This window comes from Argentina anserina, chromosome 3 (genome assembly GCF_933775445.1).
Source record: "Argentina anserina chromosome 3, drPotAnse1.1, whole genome shotgun sequence".
NCBI classification, from domain to species: Eukaryota; Viridiplantae; Streptophyta; class Magnoliopsida; order Rosales; family Rosaceae; genus Argentina; species Argentina anserina.
Window position 1 is genome coordinate 30,648,869 of NC_065874.1, and position 18,543 is coordinate 30,667,411.

Below are 18,543 nucleotides of genomic sequence, written 5' to 3' on the forward strand. Positions count from 1 at the left end.
AAGAAAAAAAAATCCAAACAAGAGAAGTGGTAAGTCAAAAGGTCAGGAATGATAAACCGATCGTTTACACTGCGACGCGTGCCGACAAAGAAGGCCAATCAGCAAACGATTTAGGCTTTCTGGGTTGCCCACGCCCCATAAAGAGCGCGTGTAGTCCATTCACTATCATTTTTGGTTCGGGAGACCACAAAATCCAAAACAGATATGAATCGATCACAACCATTCCCCAACCACGATCACCACCTCCTCCTTTTATTTTCGGAATTCCCCAAATTAGCCTACCCCCCCTTCTCAAATTCTCCATCTCATCCACCCTTCCTTCTCCAATTTAGGGTTTCTGATCTGATCCACCCCTCTCCCCCAATTCTCAGAAACCCTAATCCTCTCTCTCTCTCTCTCTCATCAACCACCTAGGGTTTTGGTTTCCGTCATCGTTTTCATTTCCGTCGGCTTCGCTATTTCACGATGAAGAAGCAGACGAGGAGGAGGAGGAAGAAGAGCAGCTCCCCGGCGGATCCGACGCCAGCCGCAGCCGTCCCTAAGGACGGCGCCGAGAAGAAGGCCGTGGCCGCGCTGACGGAGGCTTTCTCGTCTGTCTCCGTCAGCGACGCCGTCTCGGCGCTTCGCGAAGCCAACGGCGATCCTGACAAGGCTGCCCAGATTTTGGTCGAGTCTATGGCCGACGCCTCCGACGAGCCGTTTACTAGCTCCACCTCCGGCGGCGCTTCCTGCACTGATGATCAGTTCACTAGCTCCACGTCCGGCGGAGCTTCCTGTTCCGATACAGGCTCCGACTATCTGTTCATGAGCTCGTCGTCCTGCGGCGTGTCTGGATTCGAAACTGGCTCGAGCTCCGGGTCGGGCTCGTCGGAGGGGTTCGAGTCGGGTTGTGATCAGAACTTAAGGAGTGAGAGGTGTAGGAATAAGCAGAAGAAGGCGATTGCGTCGGCCGGAACGGTTTCGAATGTGCTGGGGAAGGAGTATGTGAGGTCAAGGATGACGAAGCCCGCTGGTTCGAAGATTGAAGATGCTGCCAGTGAAGAGGAGGCTGAACAGTTTCTGTGCTCAATGCTTGGTGATGACTCCGAGATCAATATGGCGGTTATTAGAGATGTGCTTTGTAAGTAGAGCTGTCGTTTATCCTTATTGTTATTTCGCATTTCGAATGAAAATGTACTAAATGTAATGTGTGATGTTGCAATGATTTGGAGATAGTTTGTAATTTATGATGTTTGCGTTGGTTTTGCAGGTCAGTGTGGGTATGATGTTGAAAAGGTACAGAGAGCACTGTAAGATGGGAATTGTTATTATCAGTTGAACAGTCCAGTAGTTGGAACTGTGTGTTGTTGATGTAATCTAGTGCTATTTTATATGCTTTTCCAGGCCTTGGATATCTTACTTGAGGTATCTGCGTCCACATCTCAACACTCCAGTTTTGCTTCCGACTATGGTTTGGTTTATAAGGAAGATGGTGGATATCCCACCAGACAGTTTGACTCTGTAAGTACTGTAATTTCCTTGTTTGGTTTTGTGCGACACCTTGTTATCTCTTAGGCGCGGTTCAATAGGTAATGTATCTGGCCTAGATGCACACACACATGCAGTGTTTGTTTTGCCATCACCGTGTAGATGCTATTACAGTGTTTGACAACACACAGGCAGTGTTTGCCTTTAGCTGCATAATATTCCGTACCTGCTGGCTTATCAATTACATTTATACATAATTTGGCCATCTGAAAATTTGAGAATATATATGTATTATGTGGATTGGTGCTACAGTTCTATATATTTATTACACATTGTTTTGACAGCTGACAGATAGGGCATCTGATTGTACTTCACATTCATCAGAAGATAATATATGGTATTCGGGATACACTTGCCGGTAAATTACTTGAATCTGATTTTTTTTCTCTTTTATATTTAACTTCTTTTTTCTTTTTCCCTTGAAGTACTTGATCATTTCATTCAACTTTTTATGTTGTATGTTATTCCTCCAGAACTGCTTCATCTATGAGTATTATTTCACTTGATCAGTACTTCTGGGAGTTTCTGCTCTCCCTTCACTTTTGACTTGCGTCTTGTTAATTTTTGCTAGTTTTAGGAAAATTAGCTAATCATCCATCAGTGAAATTCAGTTTAGAACTTGTTAATAGTTTATTGAATATGGAATATAAAAAATTGTACATTGTATGGACACCGCAGAGTTAAACACTCACAGCAAGTCCATGTTCATATTTCCTTGCTGAGCCTGTAAATTCGCTGCACCTTGTTATAATGATTTTTTTTTCTCGTGTGTTGTATTTGTGGTATTTGTAAATCAATTGCCATAATTGACTAACTTTTTTCAATATACATGTGGTTCAATTTAGATGTTCATGAGAAGTTTAAAGTTCTGTGCTCCTTCTGGTTGATGGTATTCATATACTGTTTATATGTAAAGACATGAATAAAAGCTTATTTCGGCTCCTATGTTACATTTCATTTGATTCCATACTATGTTAATGTTTGGTCTAGACCTTCATCTTACAAACATTCCTTCATTTTAGGAATTATGCGGACGTTCTTGCTAGTTCAGAGGCTCATCCTCCCACAAGCCCAAGTAGTAACGAATCAAATCTCCCACAAAAGGTGTTGGAATCTTTGTTTAAAATCTCTAAGCCTCCTGAATATGAACCAAAAGCTATGAACTGGAAGAATGTAGTGAGTAAGTTGCAGTCATTAGGACCTGAAGTTGATGGTTGCACATCAAGCACTGGGCAAACAAAACAAGACTCTTTGGGTATTGAACTTAAACCCCACAATACTTATTGTACATGCTTCTTATCTTGTCCTACTGCTTTTGTAAGGTCTTAGATGTTAGAACACTTATTGAATCATCAAAGCACCTTTTCTGTGATTGTAGGACTTTTCAATGTACACACGATTCAAGTTACTCAAAGTCATATATCTAATGTGTAAAATAAGTCAAAAAATTTGATTTGATATTGGCTTATATTAACTGATTATATATCGGGACCACCAAATCCTTCTATTACTTATAACTTTAGATCTGGTTCCAATTTCAGTTTGATAGATTTGATAAGAACCAATATGTTGTATTCTTCTCTTCTCTTCAATTTGTATTTTTTTTATTACTTTTTTGCTGGTTTCCCATGAGCTCTTCTCATTGTCTTTATAACTTTCATTTTCCATGTAGCTGCAGGAGATGAATATCATGCATTTAGGAAAACTTCAAGGCAGCACTGGGATTCGGTGAAGTCTTCCTATCAGAAGGTAATGTGGTTATAGCTCATTCTTTTTATTTACTATTTTATTTACTGATGTGGGTGCAATTTTCTCAGGCTGCTATAGCATATTCAAAGGGATCACGAGAGCATGCAGGTTATCTTTCTGAGCAGGTCTGTGTATAAACATTTTTAGTGTTTTCATTCTTTTGTTTGTGATGCTATACTTTAAGACATCCTTATCATATTGTGTCGGTTGCTTGTAAAGCATCAATTGGTAATTTATGACCGCTATGCCATTCGAGTGTTGTCTAGTGGGCTAAGGCACTCACTTTTTAAATATAATCTAATTCAAGTTAAGCTATCAACTGACTTCCATCTTACATTTGACTAGGGGAGGGTACAGACTAAAATGGCACAGAAGGCTGATGAAAAGGCAAGCAAGGAAATCTTTAAAGCTAGGTTAGTGCAAAGCTATATAATTCATCCTTATCACCTATTCTTTTTATCTATATATAGATAGTGAAACTAAGATTGTTGTATTCTGCAGAAACAAGGACATAGAAAATGTGATAACCATTGATTTGCATGGGCAGCACGTCAAACCAGCAATGAAGCTATTAAAAGTCCATCTTCTATTTGGAACATACACACAATGTGAGCATCCTTCGTTTTCCCCTCTTCCTCCTGGAAATTTCCCTTGAAACTTCTGTTTGTGGGATTTTGAAAGGTACTGTCAATTTAATCACTCGTGTTGCTCTGGTTCAGCGGTTCAATTCCTCAGGGTCATCACTGGATGTGGGTCTCATGGTCTGGGAAAGTCAAAGCTAAAACAATCGGTATGGGTTTTAGTCTTTCCTATTGCATGAATTTTCTATTGGAAAAAGTAGGTTTCGAAGGCCTGGATATTGGTAATCTTCAACATGTGCAGATAGATTGTTTGTTTATTTATTTATTCTTTGATCATGCCATAGGCATAATTTATTAGTTCTGGTGTTAATCTATGTATGAATATTCTTTTTTGTTGTGACTTAAGCTTAGTATGTTTACCGCACACTTGTTTGGGTTATGCAGGTCATAGAGCTTGTTGAAAACGAAGGTATATCATGGTCTGAAGAGAATCGAGGGGTTGTCTTAATAAAGCTTGGTTCACACACAGAATTCAACTTTATGGATTCCGAGAGTGATGATGAGTTAGTTGTATAACATAAACTAGTCTGTAGAACCCTCAGGTTGGTCTTCATTGTCAGTCGCTAGGGATTGGTAAACCCTCCTCAGGTTCTGTTGTCATAGAGTACTATTAGTATAGTGATTGTGTGTAAAATTCGAGGCCAGGTTTTAGATGTCCATATTCATCTCTCTCCATAGGTCCAGATTTACTTGAAACCCTCTTTTGAAAGCTAAAGATACTAGACACATCTCAAGATGCTCTTTGTACTGTATGGAGCGTGTATATACTTGAGAAATAAAGTGTAATTTATCTTCGTATTTAACAACTGACAGGCCATCATATGCATACACCATTAGTTCGGTCGTTTGTTACTTTTCCTTTTCTTACAGGTTCAACTGTTCAAGAAGAGGGAGTATAACAAGAAAATTAAAATCAAACAAATGTGTTATATTCAGTTAACAAGTCTCGTTTGAGACTACAGCTCATGAACATGACAAATATAACCAGATGAGAGCAGTGCGCATTCTTCATGAACTACGGAATTTTAAAGCATGGGTCTTCACCTGCTGGAGATTACAGTTCCTTTAGAAGACAGCGGTAATATAGAAGTCAGGTCTCAAAAGTCAAAACCAACTGTCAAAGGCTCAAAGCTTGTATTGCCGAACCCTTCGAACCTGTTCTGGGGATCATGCCTGTATTGCATATCATCCTCCGAAGCTAGCAGCGACCTTTGCTGCATGCTGCAAATGTCACCGAGGATCTACACAGTCCTATATGTTCAGAGGGTCGCTTTTCCGAAACTAGATGACAATAATTATGGGAGCAAGTAGAAACTAGAAAGCTGAATTTACGAAGTGGATGAAATTTAATGTAACAAGGTTTTCTTTGCAACCACATTTGGTAGTTTTTGACTAATTAAGAATGATTCAGTACTATTTTGTGTATTAGCTCCTGAGCAATTGAGATTAATCGGGCAGAAGTGCAGGCAAAGCTCATATTATGCAAGGATTTGCAACGACAAGCGCTAGCAAAATTGCGAAAAGATGTTTTCTGATGACACTAAAAATACCTGCTTGGTAGACGCTACTCTAATGTAATCGCCTGGGTACTCCTGCTTGCCATCTCGGGACAGTGAAAATAATATTGCTGGAGAAACTCTGGACATGACCAATATTAGGTAACAAAATTGCAATCATTAGACGCCAATGATATGTCAGGAAACGAAAAGCAGTTACCACTTATTGCAATGCAGAGGAAAATTGCACTACTGCATAATTATAGCAATGTGGGCAAAACAGAAAAATATAGTATCCTGCTTGGAATCGGAAAACTTCTCCTGACTTATGGTATTAAGATTTGGGACTTGTAAATTTCTATCAAGGAATAACAGAAAACAATGTTGTGTAGTAAACAGCAGCCAATGGCCTGCAATCCCTGCATGGTCTTTCCTTGCCTCTAAACATGAGTCGTACACTACCCAAAGCTACGGCATGTAGCTTTACTAATGCTGCTAACGGCCGGAGGAGTAACTCGTGCCTTAGCAATCGGAAGTTGGAAATGCATAAAGCTAGACATGATCCATTCACATTATATGGACTTGCGATTGTATCAGTAGTCACAACCAAAAGAATCAGTCAAAGTCTGAATGTCTGAACTCGAAATCTTAAACTCTCAAGGTAAGAAAGAACAATTCATGCATGACGAAACAAAGGAAAAAGAATACAGACTAGGATGAGTTACATGAACAGAAATCGCCTTGAAGTAAATTAGACATGGTAATCTGCAGCACCAGGTAGTCACAACTCACAACTCACATTCACTTGATTAAACTTCTTTCAAATCCAAAAAGGCAAAAACAAAGAAACTATACTATTACCCGATCAATTCCAAACTAAATATTCTTAACTTTGCCAAGTCAATACTTGACTATGCAACAGAAAATACTTGCTGGGAAGTCAGTATTGCTACGAAAGTTCATCACAAATACACTCGACTAAGACATATATTATGTTATAGGCTGCTCTTCCTATAAGTTGAATTTATTTTGAAGGAATAAGTAGATTTTTAAAGTTTCGAACTTTGCTGCTTTAAATTGTTGCGATCGGAGTTTCTGGCTTCTCGATCTGATCTGGGCCTCTCAGAGACTCAGTGACAGCGTTTAAGATGAAGGAAAAGACTGGATTGTTAGTGTTGGTTTGGTTTTTGGTATGTGGGTCTTCTGTGGGGAGGTTTGTGGTGGAGAAGAACTGCTTGAAAGTGACTTCCCCAAACTCGTTGAAGGGTGTTTATGAATGTGCAATTGGGAATTTCGGGGCCCCTCAGTGTAGAGGGACCTTGGTCGGGACTGTGTTTTATCCCAAAATTAATCAGAAGGCATGCAAGAGTTTTGAAGATTCTGAGATGTCATTCAAATCCAAGCCTGGTGGATTACCTACCTTTCTTCTTGCCGATCGAGGAAGTGAGCCTTTTCACTCTCACATCTAGGTTCATAAATTGTGACTTAATAGGTTTGAACTTGGGCTGTCAGCTTGTTTATAGATTTATGTAAATATTGATGGGTGTTATTGGTCATAAGTGATTTTCATGAAGTTGAGAACTTAAGATGTCATAACCAGTTCTGCATTTTGGTGTTCTATGCTAGTGGTCTGTATCTAATTCCTATGCCTATTATTAAAACTCGTTACTGGACTGATGAACCATGCTTGCTGTTGTCCAGTAATTTGGTCAATTATGAATTGCCCACATAGTTCATCAGAGTTTTTGATGGAAGAATAGATATCTAGGTGTAAACTTTGATTGGCCGCGCTTGTTATGCGGAAATATATGGATATGTAAAGAGATGACTCTCAGTTACCTTTTTGAAGCATTAGTTAGTTTCTACCTGCACATTAACAACAGGTTTTGATTGAGACCTTCTGTTAGACTGTATGGATTCTTTGTGTTCTCATTAATGACCGTAAATGTCCTGGCAGATTGTTACTTCATGTTGAAGGGTTGGAATGCACAGAATGGTGGAGTGGCCGCTATTCTTGTTGCAGATGACATGACTGAGCCATTGTTTACCATGGAGACAGCCTCAGGAAATGCAGATGCTGATTATGTGAAGAAAATTGCAATTCCCTTTGCCTTTATCAGCAAATCACTGGGGGATAGCATTATAAAAGCTCTATCTGATGGGGAGATGGTCAACATTAATCTAGACTGGACAGAGGGCTCTTCCTCATCTTGATGAGCGTGTTAAGCATGAGTTACTTGATGTTTATCTGTGTCAAAACTCAAAAGACTTGTCGTGGTTACTTGATGCAAATGAAATATGTATTTTGTTATTTAGTCTCGGAAATGGTTGAATATGTTAACTGTTTAGTATATGTTAATGAACAATTATTGTATTTTGTCATTAATGTTACTTTAGTATCGGAAAACATAAAATACTTAATGTACAGTACTGATTGGCACTGCAAGGTTTAACTTTTTTATTTCGTATGAGTCAGAATATCTAGGATATCTATTCTTAAGAAGTAAAAAAATTTACATAAAATCCTTTGTTGCTAATTACAACGCAGACGAAAACTATTGCATGATTATAGCGATGCGGGCACAACAGAACCTGGTGGGCTGCTTGGAATCGGTAAAGTTCCCCGGCCTAAACCTATGGTAATTACATTTGGGATTTGTAATTTCCTATAAAGTAATCAGAGAACAATGTCATCTGCAGTAAACAGCTATGGCTTGCATTGGTCTCTACAGATGAGTTATACACTACCTAAAGCTACCGCATGCAATTTACTAGTGCAGTATCTCGTGGCGTAGTAAATTCCCCTAGTTAGCTTGTGGCATAATTTATTTGGCTACCTGGAGTAGGAAATGTACAGAGCTAGTTTGGCTTAATTTGATTCATTCATATTATATGGACCCATATAGGTCGTATATATCAGTATTCACAATCAAAGGAAACAGTCAAGGCAGACATTCTGAACTCGCAATTTCAAACTCTCAATGTAATTTTATATTTGGCTAGAACATCTCATGCGTGACGAAACAAACGAAAATAATGCAGATCTACTAAGAAGAGGTACATGAACAGAAAGTCGCATTGAACTGATTGAAGTAAACCAGACTGTCCAGACATGCTAATCTGCAGCACTAGGTAGTCACAAGTCACTAGTCACAACTCACATTCAATTCCTTAATTAAAATACTTTCAAATCCAAAAACAAAGAAACTAAACTATTACCCGATCAATTGCAAAGTAAATATTCTTAACTTGTCCAAGTCAATACTTGACTAATGCAATAGAAAATACTTGCCTTGGAAGTCAGCATTGCTACGAAAGTTCATCACAACTACACTCGACTAAGACGTATATCAAGTAACATAAAATTTGTTAATGCTTCTTTTAATTTGAGAACTCTAGTAATTTTTCTTGCATTTTTGGATGCACATATATCCTGTTCCTTTTCTGTGTTTTGTTCCTTTGTTTAACAACATGGACTTGATGTGCTCCAAGCTCTTTTATCCACTTCTGGTGCTTTTGCTGCAAATGCATCCCCTTGGATTTGCTTTTGGTTTTAAGCGTGTTACTAATATCAGGTGCCTAGAAAAGGAAAGGCAAGCTCTACTTGCAGTGAAACAAGGTCTCATGGACAATCATTATCTTTCTTCTTGGGGAAGCAACGGATCAACAGATTGTTGCAAATGGAAAGGAGTCTATTGTAGCAAACAAACTGGACATGTTACTGAGCTTGCTCTTTTTTCCCGTTCCCCATTTTTACCTCCGCAAGGTAAGATTAGTCCTAAACTTTTTGAGTTGCAGCATTTGGAATATTTGGACCTCAGTTTCAATGACTTCAGCCATAGCCAAATCCCAAAGTCTATTGGTTCTTTAAGCAATTTAAGATTTCTCCACCTCTCTAGCTGTAATTTTGGTGGTGAAATACCATATCAGCTTGGAAACCTTACACAGTTGCAAATTCTTGATCTTGGATACAATTACTTTACTAATCCCAAAAACCTCAATTGGCTCTCTCATCTTTCTTCTTTAACATCTCTTTACCAAGAAATGGTGAATCTCAGTAAGGTTTTAGATTGGACAAAAGTAGTAGATAGGCTCCCTAAACTACAGCATTTGACATTATCATACTGTGATCTCCCTATGCCAATTTTTTCATCTCTTTCTCATACAAACAGTTCTAAATCTTTTTCTTCAGTTGATCTCTCTGGTAACCATCTCGACTTTTCAATATTCCATTGGTTGTCAACCTACAATACAAGCCTTGCTTCTGTTGACCTTTCTGCCAACCAATTAAGTGGTTCAATTCCTGATGTTTTTGGCAACCTGCGATCTCTTGTGCATCTAAGTCTTGTTTTTAATTCAATAGAAGGACAACTTCCAAAATCATTTGGCCAGTTATGTAGTTTGCAATCGTTGGACCTTTCACTAAACAATCACAGTGAAGAGTTTCCTGAGTTTACTCGAGTATTATTTGGCTGTGCTCGGAACTCATTAAGATCACTAAATCTCTTTGGCAATCAACTGACTGGAAGAATACCTGAAATATTAGGTTCCTTGTCCAACTTGAGAGCTTTGGATGTTAGTTTAAACTCTTTGACAGGAGTGATGACAGAAGCTCATTTCTCAAAACTCTCCAAACTGCGGCATTTGGATTTATCTTACAATTCATTGTCTTTGAACATTCGTTCTAATTGGCTTCCTCCTTTTCGACTTGGCACAATTGGATTGAAGTCTTGCAAAGTCGGGCCACATTTCCCAAATTGGCTTCGAACATCTCGGAGAAGCTTTTATGACCTTGATCTTTCTGATGCTGGTATTTCTGAAGTCATTCCAAGCTGGTTTCAAAATAGCTTTATGAAAATCTCTCGTGACCAAGTAGGAAGTTATCGTTATCTGAATTTGAGTTCAAACCAATTGAAAGGGCCACTTCACTCACTACCACCAGAAGTGGCATCTTTGGATTTGTCCAATAATAAACTTTCAGGGAGGATCTCTTTCTTGTGTACAAGCAATAACAGGAATATGACATTTCTTGATCTTTCAGGCAATTCTTTTTCTGGAGAACTTCCAAATTGTTGGAAGCATTTAGATAATCTAGTCATTCTTGACTTGAGTAACAATTCCTTTTCTGGAAAAATTCCTACTTCAATCGGTTTTCTAGCTTCTCTTGAAACATTCAAGCTTGGTAAGAACAATATTGTGGGAGAACTGCCTTCATCCTTGAAGAATTATACGAACTTGAAAGTTTTTGATATTGGAGAAAATAGGATCACAGGAATGATACCTGAATGGTTCGGAAGAAGCTTTTCAAAGTTAGCTATCCTGATTCTTCGATCTAATCAATTTAGTGGAAGCATGCCTTTGGAATTATGCCATCTGAAAGACATTCAACTTTTTGATTTGTCTAGGAACTACTTGTCTGGCGCTATACCTCAATGTCTGAACAATCTGACTACTTCGGCTCAAGAAGGAAGTTTTGACCCAAGCATCACACACCGTAGAAGCTTCTATGTAGAAACAACACGTTCTCTTGTGGATTACAAAGATGAGGCATCTTTAACATGGAAAGGAAGAATGTCAGAGTACAAAAGCACATTGGGACTTGTAAAGAGCATTGATTTCTCAAGCAACAAATTAGATGGGGAGATTCCTCGTCAAATCACTGATCTTATTGGATTGGTCTCTCTGAATCTATCAAGAAACTATCTAACAGGTCAGATGCCTCCTCAAATTGGGAAGTTGCAGTTGTTAGATTCCCTCGATTTATCAAGAAACCATTTATTTGGAAGAATCCCTACAAGCCTTGCTCAGATATATCGTCTTGGTTTCTTGGACTTGTCGAATAACAACTTATTGTGAGTGGAGAGTAGTAGGTGAACGGAGAAATAGTGGAAGAAATCACGGGTAGTGGAATATGTAGTGGAGAATGTAGTGGAGAACACTTTATATGTGTATATATAGATGATTATTGTGTAATAAGATCAATAAGCAAGATTAATTTCCTCTTGGCATCAGAGCCTGTTTTTTTTTCCTTGTTCTTGCTCTGCTTTTTCTGGGTTTTTTCTCCCGAGCACAGTCGACGTCGCCGCCGCTGTCTTCTCCCGCTTCCAACCGGCTCCGGCTCTGCACGTCGACGTCACCGCAACTTTCCGACGTTTTTCACTTCGCTTCCACCCCTGCACGGTTGCTGCTGCCCTCCGAGTCGTCGACGTGTTCGTCCGGCTCCGCTGTGTTCGTCTGTCCACCAGACGACGTCACCGCTTCTGCTCCTCTCCGGAGTTTCCCGTCGACATCGCTGCTTCTAGGGGTGGACAAACTGACCCGAAAACCGAAAAAAACCGGACCCGAACCCAAACCGAATCCGAACAAACCGAAACCCGAATCAAACCGAACCGAAAATAAAAAAACCGAACCGAACCGATTCTATTTGGGTTGGGTTTTGGGTTCAGTCCCTTAGAAACCGAACCGACCCGAACAACCCGAAGTCAATGGTCAACGTTACAAAACGACATCATTTTGTCATATTTATAATTTTACATTATTATTTTTTTTAATAAAAAAATAGTGTGGTCGGCCTCACAGTCGCACATAATTTATAACCTAATTGACCTAATGTATAAGAGGCGCATTATTTAGCCGTCTTGCTTCCTTCATAATGCGATAGTTTTATTTTAAACCTAATATAAATGTTATGATACATTAGTTGACACTTAGGAAATCGCCAACTCTAATTCGAAATATGATCGATCGACACCAGCAGATGTGATTGGTATATATATTTAGGGACTCCGTAAAAATTTCGTCCGTTTTGGACATGGTTTGACCGTTCGTAACTAAGGTTAACTAAAAAAGATGTGTTTTCACATATTGAAACCCTATTGACCGGGGCTTTACGAAATATATTTCTTTAGTGCGACCGCGCATGATAGATAACAAAAATTAAGTGATTTCAGATATGCAAACGGCTTTCGGCGTTCGCATATTTGTAATAGGTCCTCCCTTATGGCATAATAGTGGTGTTTTCGATTTACCAAAAATTCTAACGGTTAAATGAGGTCCGAATTAGATGAAATTTTTATAGGGTCACTAAATATATATACCGATTACATCGGCTGGTGTCGATCGATCCCTAGAAGTTTCCTTCATATAGTCGCTTCATAATGCGATAGTTTTATTTTAAACCTAATATAAAGGTTATGATACATTAGTTGACACTTAGGTGATCGTTAACTCTAATTCGAAATATGGTCGATCGACACCAGCAGATGTGATTGGTATATATATTTAGGGACCCCGTAAAAATTTCGTCCGTTTTGGACATGGTTTGACCGTTCGTAACTACGGTTAACTAAAAAAGATGCGTTTTCACATATTGAAACCCTATTAACCGGGGATTTGCGAAATATATTTCTTTAGTGCGACCGCGCATGATAGATAACAAAAATTAAGTGATTTCAGATATGCAAACGGCTTTCGGCGTTCGCATATTTGTAATAGGTCCTCCCTTATGGCATAATAGTGGTGTTTTCGATTTACCAAAAATTCTAACGGTTAAATGAGGTCCGAATTGGATGAAATTTTTATAGGGTCACTAAATATATATACCGATTACATCGGCTGGTGTCGATCGATCCCTAGAAGTTTCATTCATATAGTCACTTCATAATGCGATAGTTTTATTTTAAACCTAATATAAAAGTTATGATACATTAGTTGACACTTAGGTGATCGTCAACTCTAATTCGAAATATGGTCGATCGACACCAGCAGATGTGATTGGTATATATATTTAGGGACCCCGTAAAAATTTTATCCATTTTGGACATGGTTTGACCGTTCGTAACTACGGTCAACTAAAAAAGAGGCGTTTTCACATATTGAAACCCCATTGACCGGGGCTTTACCAAATATATTTCTTTAGTGCGACCGCGCATGATAAGTAACAAAAATTAGGTGATTTCAGATATGCAAATGGCTTTCGGCGTTCGCATATTTGTAATAGGTCCTCCCTTATGGCATAATAGTGGTGTTTTCGATTTACTAAAAATTGTGACGGTTAAATGAGGTCCGAATTGGATGAAATTTTTATAGGGTCACTAAATATATATAACGATCACATCGGCTGGTGTCGATCGATCCCTAGAAGTTTCCTTCATATAGTCGCTTCATAATGCGATAGTTTTATTTTAAACCTAATATAAAGGTTATGATACATTAGTTGACATTTAGGTGATCGTCAACTCTAATTCGAAATATGGTCGATCGACACTAGCAGATGTGATTGGTATATGTATTTAGGGACCCCGTAAAAATTTCGTCCATTTTGGACATGGTTTGACCGTTTGTACCTACGGTCAACCAAAAAAGAGGCGTTTTCATATAATAAAACCTCATTGACCGGAGCTTTGCTAAATAGATTTCTTCAATGCGACCCCGCATGATAAGTAACAAAAATTAGGTGACTTCAGATATGCAAACGGCTTTCGGCGCTCGCATCTTTGTAATGGATTCTCCTTTAGGACAAATTAGTGGTGTTTTCAGTTTACCGGAAATTCTGACGGTCAAACAAGGTCCGAATTGGATGAAATTTTTACATGGTCACTAAATATATATACTGATCACATCGGATGGTGTCGATCGATCCCTAAAAGTTTACTTCATATAGTCGCTTCATAATGCGATAGTTTTATTATAAATCTAATATAAAGGTATGATACATTAGTGGACACTTCAGCAATCGATAACTCCAGTTCGAAATATGGTCGATCGACACCAGAAGATGTGATCAGTATATATATTTAGGTAACCCATAAAAATTTCGTCCGATTTGGATATTGATTGATCGTCCATACTTATGGTCAAGAAAAAAGGCGTTTTGACATTAAAATCCTCATTGACCGGGGCTTTGCCAAATGGAATTTTTTGGTGCGACCGCACACAATCGGTGACAAAAATTAGGTGATTTCATATATGCAAACGACTTTTAGTGTTCGCATATTGGTAATGAGTCTTCCCTTATGACATAATAGTGTTGTTTTCAGGTAAAAACCCATCGGGCTTGCGGGCCTCGACGAGCTTTTCAGATCCACGGGCTAAATGATGAGGCATAAGTCAATTAGGTATGAAATAATCATTAGACTATTAGTTTTTCATCTTTATGTTAAATTTTGTACTTTTAAAATTAATATATAATATTACGTATTTTACATACGGGTAAAACCGAAAAAAAACCGAACCGAACCGAACCGTACGGGTTGGGTTGGGTTGTGGGTCACAGTCTCTAAAATAGAAAAACCGAACCGAACCGAACCGAATTTAAAATTTGGGTTGGGTTATGGGTTTTGTCCAAAACCGAACCGAATGGACCCGTGTCCACCCCTAGCTGCTTCCCTCCGCCGGCCCTCACGCGATCTCGACGTCACCAGTGCAACGTCGTCGTTTCTGCTCCGACGTTGCCACTGTTGCTCCTGCCCTCCTCAGCTGTCTCCGCTGCTGCCTGACGTCACCGCCGCTCCATCCACGTCGCCGCTGCCCTCCGACGCTGCCGTCACCGTCTCCATCACCACCAACGTCTCCGTTGCTCTCCGGATTCTCGTCCTCTTTCTTTCGGTGATTCTCTCCGCCCCGCCCCGCTCCGGCTCGATTCAAACCGACCCGCTCCGGCCCATTTCCACACAGCCCGGCCCAAATACCCGACCCGGTTCGCCGACCCGACCCGGGTTTCCGACCCGACCCGGGCCTCCTGCAATTCTGTTGTCAGTGCAGGTGCACCGACAGTGCAAGTGCACCCACAACCGATTCTTGTCAGTTTTTTCTTATCATATTTCGATTTCATGGGTTCTGGAGATGAAGCAGAGGGTTCTATGGTTCCGAAATTTGAAGTATCTGTCAAGATTTCTGATAGCGGTTCTTTTGGGGACGCTAAACTCAATGTGACCAATTTCCGAAATGGAAGCGAATTATGGCAGCTCATATTCGAGGAATGCACAAAATGGGCCATGTTACCGGAATCACTAAAGCTCCAAGTACTGATGACATTGTTGCCTATACTAAGTGGGACGACGATGATGGTCTTGTCATGTCAGTTTTGTGGAAAGCTATGAATGACAAGATCGTTGATTTGGTGGAGGCATGTAACACTGTACATGCGATCTGGGAGACATTAGAAGGTTTATATACTAATGACTCTGATTTCATTCAAGTTCATGAGTTAATGTGCACAGCTTTGGCAATCCAACAGGATGGACAACCAGTGTCGCACTATTTCACAAAACTAAAAAATATTTGGGCTGAAATTGATGTAAATCGTCCTTGCATGATCAAGAATCACGAGGATCTTATTTGGTACCACGAGGAGAAGGAGCTTGAACGAGTTCACTATTTCCTGAAAGGTCTTGATGCGAAGCATAATAGTGCGAAAGGAGAATTGCTCCGAAAGACCGAACCTCCTAGTCTCCTCACCGCTTTCACATATATCCGTAAGGATGAATCGCAACAGGAGAGTCTTCTTCCCACACCCGTCGCAGTTTCCAGCCTTACTATTCATGCTCGATCCCCAACACCACCCCTTCCGCAAGCTACTTCAGCAACTCTTCATCAACAAGGACCACCACCAGGCTTAGGGAATTTGCCCCGCCCTCCTTGCTCTTATTGTCATGATACTAACCATGCTCATCTGACCTGTTGGAAATTGTATCCACACCTTAGGCCCAAGAGGCCTAATTATCGTCCCAAAGCGAAAGCAGCTATTCAGTTAGTCCGGGAACCTAACATCTATGGTGTGGTTGGGCATGATCATCATACAGCGTGAGGCGCTCTACCTACTGCATCCATAGTTCGTCGTGGTAAAATTGGTATGGCTTTGAATATTTCTAACTTTGTTGGTTTTGATACATGGATTATTGATTCTGGTGCATCTGATCCTATGACTTATGACAAATCTTATTTTACCGTATTGTCTCCTCCACCTGTACCCTATGTTACTAATGCTAATGGTGAGGCATTTCCCGTCTTAGGGAAAGGGTCAGTTCATATTACTCCCACCATAGAGCTTCACAATGTGCTATATGTAACCGCTTTATCTCATCATTTGCTCTATGTTCCCCAATTAAACACTGACGCTAAGTGCTCTATGACATTTTTTCCTATGTATGTGATATTTCAGGATCTTCTCACCGGGGAGTTGGTTGGTCGGGGGTATCTGAGGGGCCGGTTGTTTCATCTGGATCAGACATATGCCGGGGCAAAACCAGGAGCACAATCTCGGACCGCTTTAATCTCCACTTCTGACAAGCTAAGTGAAGTTTGGTTATGGCATCGTCACTTAGGGCATCCATCTTTTCGTGTTATGAAACAATATATGCCTACTTTGTTTATCCGTGTCGATGAGTCTCTTTTACGTTGTGAGACGTGTGTTTTGGGAAAAAGTCATAGATCTACTTATTCCCCTAGTACTTCTCCCAAACGTATTCTTCCTTTTGAATTAATTCATTCTGATGTTTGGAGACCCTCCAAAGCTCCTACTGTATCTGGGATGCAGTATTATGTTTCATTTATTGATGATTGCACTCGTCTTTCATGGATTGTTCTTCTCAAAACTAAAGATGAGGTTTTTTCAGCTTTTCAAGCCTTTCATTCCACTGTTAAAACACAATACAATGCCACTATTAGGGTTCTTCGTTCTGATAACGGGGGGAGGGGAATATGTGAATCGTGTCTTTCAAGAGTTCTTTCACACACACGGGATTGTTCATCAAACAACGTGTCCTTACACACCTGAGCAAAATAGGGTTTCTGAAAGGAAAAATTGTCATTTACTTGATATGGCTCGGTGTATTCTTTTTAGTGCACATATGCCTACATATCTTTGGGGTGATGCTGTCATCACTTCCGCCCACCTCATTAATCGTCTTCCCTCTCGTGTCCTTCACGGGAAGGTTCCATATGAGGTACTTGCTTCTCATGTCTCATTACCCTATTTTCATAATCTTCATGCCCGTGTTTTCGATTGTGTTGCTTTTATCCATCTTCCACATCATCAGCGGTCTAAGTTGGATGCCCGGGCAGTTAAATGTGTGTTTGTTGGGTATGGAGGCCATCAGAAAGGATATTGATGCTATCATCCCCATACCAGGAAGTACTATGTCACTATGGATGTTACTTTCTTTGAAGATATGAGCTATTTTACCTCTTCTGATACTGCTCTTCAGGGGGAGAATTCTTATTTTGAAGAGTTGTATCATGAAGAGGGGGAGCCTAGTGAGCCAGTGACAGGTTCCGTTGAGATTACCAATGTGTCAGCCTCACAGGAACTACAGGATGATTCTGGTATAGTCACTCCAGAAGATGACAACACAACTACCCCTCATGTCTCCCGTATTACCCCTGACCAATGCTCTCCTAGTACATAAGATCCTCCTGGTACATAACCTCACTCATCTGAGGTTAGTCATTCTATTGGGGCTAATACTAGTGAGGATAATAGTAGACAATATGTATTGCCAAATAGGTCTACTCGGGGTCAGCCAACGAAAAAATATGAACCTACCCTTCAGGCTAAAGCTAAGTATCCTGTAGCAAATTTTATGTCTACCAAAAGATTGTCTAAGTCATATGAATCATTTGTGAATCAAATATCTACTGTATCAGTACCTAACAAAGTGTAGGATCCATTGAGAGATCCAAAATGGAGAAAAGCAATGGAAGAAGAGATGGAAGAATTGCAAACGAACAATACTTGGGAGCTTGTATCTACACCACATGGCAAGAAGACTGTGGGATGTCGCTGGGTGTTTACAGTAAAACATAATCCAGATGAGACAGTGAGCCGATATAAAGCACGCCTAATAGTAAAAGGATTCACTCAGACATATGGCATAGACTATGATGAAACATTCGCACGTGTTGCAAAAATAAACACTATTCGGATATTACTCTCTTTTGCTGCTAGCTTAAACTGGCCACTTAGATAGTTTGATGTTAAGAATGCATTCCTTCATGAAGAACTTACAGAGGAAGTGTACATGGATCTTCCACCCGGATATATGATCGCTTCTCCGAGTGATTTTGTATGCAGATTGAGAAAATATTTGTATGGTCTTAAACAATCACCTCGTGCTTGGTTTGGAAGATTC

General features: G+C 39.9%; 2 protein-coding genes and 1 pseudogene across 2 annotated transcripts; all 3 read left to right on the plus strand.

Moving 5' to 3' along the window:
* Positions 1-236: 236 nt before the first annotated feature.
* LOC126788886 (SMR domain-containing protein At5g58720) lies at positions 237-4,745 on the plus strand. The gene is made up of 11 exons (XM_050514900.1): positions 237-1,120; positions 1,250-1,275; positions 1,384-1,500; positions 1,812-1,885; positions 2,550-2,782; positions 3,200-3,276; positions 3,345-3,401; positions 3,622-3,689; positions 3,778-3,884; positions 3,996-4,066; positions 4,302-4,745. Exons 1-11 carry the CDS (start codon positions 466-468, stop codon positions 4,431-4,433), a joined length of 1,617 nt encoding a protein of 538 aa, XP_050370857.1. The 5' UTR covers positions 237-465; the 3' UTR covers positions 4,434-4,745.
* Positions 4,746-6,532: 1,787 nt separating this feature from the next.
* On the plus strand, positions 6,533-7,745 carry LOC126787469 (vacuolar-sorting receptor 1-like; annotated as a pseudogene).
* A 1,139-nt stretch (positions 7,746-8,884) lies between these two features.
* On the plus strand, positions 8,885-11,269 carry LOC126787470 (receptor-like protein EIX2). Its single transcript, XM_050513350.1, has one exon. It carries the CDS (start codon positions 8,885-8,887, stop codon positions 11,267-11,269), a length of 2,385 nt encoding a protein of 794 aa, XP_050369307.1.
* The last annotated feature ends 7,274 nt before the right edge of the window (positions 11,270-18,543 follow it).

Bases quoted from the DNA above. Each gene is read 5' to 3' on its own strand.
- LOC126788886 (XM_050514900.1), top strand. From the start codon at position 466: ATGAAGAAGCAGACGAGGAGGAGGAGGAAGAAGAGCAGCTCCCCGGCG. The intron at 1,121-1,249 runs GTAAGTAGAGCT...TTGGTTTTGCAG, and splicing joins GGTTATTAGAGATGTGCTTT to GTCAGTGTGGGTATGATGTT. The intron at 2,783-3,199 runs GTATTGAACTTA...TTTTCCATGTAG, and splicing joins AACAAAACAAGACTCTTTGG to CTGCAGGAGATGAATATCAT.
- LOC126787470 (XM_050513350.1), top strand. From the start codon at position 8,885: ATGGACTTGATGTGCTCCAAGCTCTTTTATCCACTTCTGGTGCTTTTG.